This window comes from Paracoccidioides brasiliensis (assembly GCF_000150735.1).
Source record: "Paracoccidioides brasiliensis Pb18 unplaced genomic scaffold supercont2.2, whole genome shotgun sequence".
Lineage (NCBI taxonomy): Eukaryota > Fungi > Ascomycota > Eurotiomycetes > Onygenales > Ajellomycetaceae > Paracoccidioides > Paracoccidioides brasiliensis.
In genome coordinates this window covers 1,346,292-1,353,706 of record NW_011371359.1, presented here as the reverse complement: position 1 = coordinate 1,353,706, position 7,415 = coordinate 1,346,292, and the positions used below count along the sequence as shown (strand labels likewise).

Below are 7,415 nucleotides of genomic sequence, written 5' to 3'. Positions count from 1 at the left end.
AAAGTTGATGAATTTTGCAAAGATGTAAAAATTAAATTGAAAGAAAAGCATACAGTCATTCTCATTGAAGTCAACTATCTGAAATAAAAAAGCTCTATTCTTGCAGATGCTTATTTGATTCAGATAAAAAATGTTCTCAACAAACAACAAATAGCATCTTCTACCACAGTTTCTCTGAAAATTGAGCTTTAAAATAAGAAAAATGAACTTCTTTACACAAGAATCTTTCAATCTTTGAATGCAACTGTATATAATTCTCTAGAATTACTAAATGAAGATTTCTATCTAGCAGTAACTATATGAAAGAATCTTGCTCAGCACTATACTATATCTCATACAGAAGAACACCTTCAAATCACTAAAAAGTTAAGAGACTTATAGCTTCAAAACAATAATTTTCACATCTATCTTGCAACTTTTCAAGATCTAAAGACAAAACTTGTATCTTTAGGTGAAAATTAAGCTGAGAGTATCTATCATAATCTATTCATACTAGAACTAAGAGATTGACAATAGAAATTTGTTAGAATGAAGCTGGATGATTTTGTTAACCAGACTTGGCTCCGTTACAGCAAGTGTTCACCTGAGTCGATTAAGGTCAGGTCGACTAAGTGCCTTATCGTGCTTGATCACTGTAGGAAGGTCGGCTGCCACCAGAATCAGACAATAGAAATATTGATCTCTATTACCGATAATAGCTAAGGCGGGTGTCTAAGACTCTAATGATCTGTAAGAGATGTAGACGCGGTAGAAAGGTATCCCAAAGGAACCAAAACTATGATTATAACTGAATAGGATAGTTGGAAGGTAGAGTGTTCTCAAAGTGTAATGAAATTGATCGTGATCAAAAAGATAAGCTTCCTTGATCCTAAGGGTAATGAGCGTCTTTATATACATGATGAAATCCTCTGGTAGATCTGGTAGATCTGGTATACTGATCATACTAATCTACTGGTAGGTTTGATAGATGAATCTATCAGTCATACCAATCTATCGGTCACATGATCTGTACCCTCTCCGGAAACACGTCCTGCCGTTCCGTCGCTTAGTCTCTGTCAGCCCTCTTGTTAGGTTTATTCCTACCCAATGATTTCTTGATTGTTCATGCGGGGTGTTCCCTTAGGTTTGTAACAGATTTCTATGCCATCAAGCAGAGCTCTATTCAGAATCTGAATCTTGATGAATTGATGAATTAGTTGACTATTTGTGTCACTATCACTACAACTCATTTCAACTCATCTGCTGTGAATACTGCTACTGAATGATTCAATGAACATCAATGCCACTACTGTGAAAATATAGAGTATATGATCAAACACTGCTAATTCAAGAATTCAAATCTCACAAGCACTAAATGACAAGAGTATAATAAAAAGCACATTGAGATATTGAAAAATAGAGATAGAAATAAGACTAAAAATAAAGATAAAAGTAAAGATAGAAACACAGAGAATCTACTTGCAAATCAGTCAAGTCAAACATTCTTTACAACAATTTCTTCAAATATTTAAGAACTTTTGAGAAATTAGTTAGATTATGAGTGAAATAAGAAAAAAATTTGATGAATACAGCAATTGAAATACAAGATAAATTGACAGAGAAGATGAATATGATTGATTTGAACAGGACATTAGCTAGTCTGTATGATAGCTAGTCTGTACAGTAGCTTGTCCAAGGAGAGGTGTTGAAGCCTAGGCTTCCTATTATGGACTAGCGCACCGCACAATAGTATATAGCATCCCTGAGATAGGCTACCAATACAACCACTTCAGACGTCCAACAGATTATGCCTAATTCACGTCACGTGACCATACGACCACGCGGGTCGCCCGATTAGGCCTAATCCACATCGCGTGACCACGCGACCATGCAGGTGGTTATAATCCAGGCAGGCCCCAGCACCTTCTTTCATCTCATCAAGCTTAGTATTTTGTTATAGCAGTTAGCAACATAGAGAGTTTCCTTCTTATGCAGCTCACATTCACTCCCTAACATATTTTAATAAAAAAAGAGATAAGAAACTCTGATATATTTATATATATCAATATAAAAACTATAGTAATATTAATCAGTAGTTTGAAAATATTTCAATTTCTAAAATATTTTTTTAAAATTAGATTTTTCTCTCTTTTATATTTTTTGATTAATATATTGAGTAATTCTAATGAGTGTGATATAAGCTTTTGAATAAGTGTTTAACATAGTAATTAAAAAGAATCTATACTTAGAGTAAGATTTGAAAGAGACTCAGAGCTTAAAGTATTGATTTCTAAAAATTTTATATGAGTTGTATGCTCTTAATTATAGATCTATATGTAGTTTACAAGATTTAAAAATGTTTTATTAGAGTTAAATTCTTAACTCTGTTTAACACTGTAATGAAACTTCTATTATAAGATAAAAAACATAATCTTATCATGAAAAAAGTCAATATAATCTACACAGTAATTAAGTTCATCAGCTGAGTTTTGTTTATTTGAGCGGTGATACAAGATAAAGTTATACACTAATAGCAGTTCTACTTATCTAGACTGATGTTAATTCAGTGTTTTAGTTATCATAAAATATTAAATATTGACATTATCAGAATAAATAAAAATTTAAATATTAACTTTCTTTCAGATAATGATGTCAATTCTTGAAGAATATAACAATTATAAGAAGTTTCTTATCATAAATATCATATCATATTTCTATATTTAAAAGTTTGTAAGACTAAAAAACAATTAAATATCATTAATTATTATCTTGTTTTTGAGAAATAATGATAGTCACTGCTACTGTAAAGATATTAGATTTAATCTAAATTTCTTAACTTGAGATAAAATAAGTAAGTAAAGAAGTCTATATAAAGTATTTTTTTAAGATGTCAAAGATATATTGTGCATCTTCTATTCAAATGAATTGCAGCTTTTGCTCTCTCTTCTTCATAGTCTTTATAAGATTAAAGAGAGAATCTGTAATTTTGAAGTAATTTTTGATAAAATAATAATAAAAGTTTACAAATTTCAAGAAAGTTTGAATTTTCTTAATATTAGTTGAGACTAATCATTCTATAATAATTATTACTCAATTTAATTTTATTTTAATACTCTGAGATTTAATAATGAATCTTAAAAAGAGGGTTTTATTTTTAATAAATTTATATTAAGTGTATTTTATAAATAGATTTATATATTCTAAGTATTTAAGTATTTATTATATTTGCATCTAATGCTCATTCATTGAGTTTAAATAGATAAGAAAATATCATCTATATTATAAATCACATAATATATATTAAGAAGATCTGATAAAGTATAGTTTATATAAATTTAAAAGATGGCAGAGGCATTTGCAAGCTCAAAAAATATAATATTATTCTCAAAATAATTATAATATATATAAATAACTATAATAATAATATTATTTTTAATTTTTTATAATCTATAATATAGTTTGAAATTCAAAGATTGATAGTAAATTTTTTAACATAGTTTCTATAACTTTAATAACTATAACTAACTATTAACAAAGTAATTAATCAGTTTAATAAAGAAAACTATCAAAGATATTGATAGATTAAATATTTTAATTGATATTTTTTTATAATATAATTTGAAAATGAATAAAATTATGATTAATAAATATTTAATATTGAATTATAATTGAAAAAAGTAAATACATAATTTTTTTAATAATTATAAATAAATTTATATCTAAAAAGCTATAAATTAATAATTATATATTTTTATATTTATAGTATCAAAACTTTTTTTATTATTATCTTGTTTATATATTACTATAATAAAGATCTATACTCTAACTCTCATAATATTCAGACTCTGTTTTTGTACAATTGAAGCAGTGCTATCAAAGTAGCATTATCAAGATAGCATCTACTACTGAGACAATATCTCAATCATCTCTGTATAAGTGTCTAATTATCAAGATGATGTCTCAATCATTCTCAAATAAAAGCTTCTTATTATTAAAGCTCTGCTCTTTATAATAAAAATTTAATCTTTATATAATCTGTCTTTCTTTTTCCTTCTTTAATAATTTTATTTTATTTTTATACATATTAATTATTAGCTGTTCTTAACAACTATCTTATTATAATTATTATTTAAGATATTTTATAAAAATCAAATCATCTAAGATATAATATATTATTATTTATTTATATACATAAATTTTTTAAATTTTTTTATTTTTTTTAAGAAAATTCAATAATTAATTACTTTTTAATTCTATATTTATATTTTATTTACTATTATTTTATTTACTTTTCAATACTTTAAATATCTTTTTTTTATTTCTATATAATATTAATTATAGTATTTCTTATATTTTTTTGATACTTAGTTTATTTATATCAAATATTCTTATAGTTTTAATCACTCTAAGGAAAAATATTTGTTAAGTTTATAATAAGTTTAAAATATAACTTATATATTAATATCTTATTTATAAGATCTAATAAAGTATATATAAAGGAAACTTTATAAAAATAAATATTAAGTTAAATTTTAAAAAGGGATACTGAAATATTTTATATATCAACTAAAAAAAAAATTTTCAAACAGTTAAACATAAATAAAATTACTTAAAAAAATATAAAAAATTAATACTTTTATATATAAATTTAAGTTTCTAAGTAAAATAATATAAAAATAAAATTAATAAATTATATTATAAATATTAATTTTATTTTCTGTAAATATTTAAATAATAATTTTAAATATATATCTATACTGATTTAAAAATCATTATATTAATTTAAAATAAAAAATTTTAAAAAATTAGAAGATTTAATTTTTCAAAATTTACTTTTTATATTTATCAAAAATAATACTTTAAAAAATAATAATAAATATAGAATTTTTAAAACAGTAATATTTTTTAATATCAAACTTTAATAAAAATATAAATAATAATAAATTAATTTAAAAACATTTATCATTTGAAATAAGTTCTATAACTGATTTTTTATAAATGATGTAGTGTATTTATTAATAGAAGAAAGTATGTTAAATCATAGATAATAACACATCTTCAACCCTTATTAATTCAGAAGTTAGAAAAGGCCTCAAATCTGATCAAAATAACATCATCAAATGAAACCCTTTCCAGAAAATTTCTAAATTATTAATCAGATACAAATGTGGAAAAATGCTATGTATTTTATCATCGCATTTAGAAAACTTGTAATTGGATATAAGATTAAATAAACCAAAGACACATGCCCTTTTTCCAGGGAAGTCCATCTCCTCACAGAGCTCAATAGCAACCAACGTTACATACTTTCCCCTTCATTGCTATGAAGAAGACGTGCTGTATGCCCCTGTATCGTTCAGGGAAGAGGACCGAGGTATCGTGTTAAGTGCGGTGGTGGCTGGGTAGACCTCGGTATCTTCACAGGGGAAATATGAGTGATAGCCCCTGACCATCTAGTGAAATGTAACCAGCATTTAGCAAACTTCATATACGTATGCATCTCAGATTGAGTGCATGTTATTGAACTGAGGGAAAATTTGAGATTAGGTGACGAAATCCAAAAGCAAATGAATAAATGAGAAAGAGAAAATAAATCCATTATGTTTGTAGCATATGACAAAAAGGATATGATACTTCATATTTCAAACTCTGAAAAAGGTCAAAATATGAATAGAAAAGTAATAGGAAAGGAAAAGAATAGAGCAGAAAGGCAATACTCTTGCCTGCACTCTCCATAAAGTGTCCGGACAAAATTAGGCGTGATCAGTTGCAAGCAAAGACACAAGTAGACTAAAAGACAAAATGAAAAATTTCAGACATTCCAAACCTTTAATCCCTCTGATATTCTTCTCTCTTTTTACCCTCTAACATATATCTATCCGATAACTTCAGCCTCCTTACCCGCCATCTCCTTCTCCTTCACTGCTAACCGCTCCTTCTCCTCAGCTGTCAAATCTAACAACGGCACATGCTCACCAAACTTGAGAATCCGATGATATGCACGGATAATGCTATCCGCATCGTCAATAGCAATGGGCCTGATATCAGCCAGCTGCTTAATCTTGGCCGTGCACTCCTTGTACTCTGCATCAGTCATTTCGATATTAAGTTGCTGCGCGCGGGACTTGATGGCATTCCACCCAGTCAATCGAGAGGCGAAGTGGACGTAGCGGGTCATGCCGAAATCGGCCGGGTTGATGATCTCGTACGTGCTAGGGTTGTTGAGAATGGCCTTGGCGTGGATACCTGCCTTGTGCGTGAAGGCGCAGAAGCCCGTGATGTAGTTGTTGAAGGGAATGTTGACCTGCACGGCTTCGGCGACGAGGTCTTCGAGGTCCTTGATCTTCTCGAGCTTGTACTTGCTCTTGACGTAGTTGCGGTCCGCGGCTATCATGCGGGCCATCAGGCCGCCTAGGGGGGTGATGCCGTTGCGCTCACCAATGCCAAGAACGGAGGTGTCAATGTGCGTTGCGCCAGCTTCGAGAGCGCAATAGGCGTTGGCGATGGCGCAGCCTGTGTCGTTGTGGAGATGAATTTCAATGTCACACTTGACTATGCCGCGGAGGACGCGGACAAGGTCGTAGACTTGCCGTGGTGAAGCGCAGCCAACGGTATCTGCGATACCAACACGGTTGACACCAATTTCATCCACCGCAGTGTATATGGAAAGGAGGTCGACCAGATCGGATCGGAAGGAGTCTTCGCTAGAGAATCTGACTTCGATGCCCTTGGACTTGACGAATTGGATGACTTCAATTGCTGTGTTTTTGATGTAGGTCATATCCTTTCCGTGGGAGTGCTCGCGGAGATACGAAGAGGTACCAATAACAACGTCACTATTCATTCAGTGAGTACGATGTTCAAGGAGATGGTTCTCATTGGAAAAGGATATTGTCCAGCCTTACACTCCATCAACACCAGTCTCAACAGCTATCCGCGCATCATCCATATGGCATCGGATATGTGTAAGAATCTAGAGTGGCCTCATATGTTAATTAATGACTCTCAGAAGTATTGACACAGGATGTATATTCAAAATGTACATACCTTGGCCTTCAATCCAAGCTTGCATATAGCTTCGCAATCCTTCCTTGATTGCTCTGAAGCACATGGGCTAGTAAGTTCAATCTATCACAGTCAAATATCATTAGTCTAATTTGCTGCTTTCAAAAGTAACCCGTATTCTCCCAATATAAAAATCAAAATCTCAAATCTAAAATATGACTCACATAATCTACTCCAAATTCATCCAAGGCCTTCGCGATTTCAATCTTCTTCTCCGTGTCAAAAAAGGCATTGGCAAACTGCTCGCCCTCACGCAGGGTGCTCTCAATGATCTTGAATCTTGACACATTGCTCACGAAGTCTGTTACGCCTGCATTATGGCCATAGGGATTTCGTGTTCCGTGTGGGCTCTTCTCCAAACAAGCACCCAT

General features: G+C 30.4%; 1 protein-coding gene across 1 annotated transcript; it reads right to left on the bottom strand.

Annotated features, from left to right (window-relative positions):
- Positions 1 to 5,854: 5,854 nt before the first annotated feature.
- Positions 5,855 to 7,415, bottom strand: PADG_01615 (homocitrate synthase, mitochondrial; the record flags this gene model as incomplete). Its single annotated transcript, XM_010758695.1, has 4 exons — positions 5,855 to 6,815; positions 6,885 to 6,952; positions 7,027 to 7,107; positions 7,209 to 7,415. The coding sequence occupies 4 exons, from the start codon at positions 7,413 to 7,415 to the stop codon at positions 5,855 to 5,857; spliced, it is 1,317 nt and encodes a 438-aa protein (XP_010756997.1).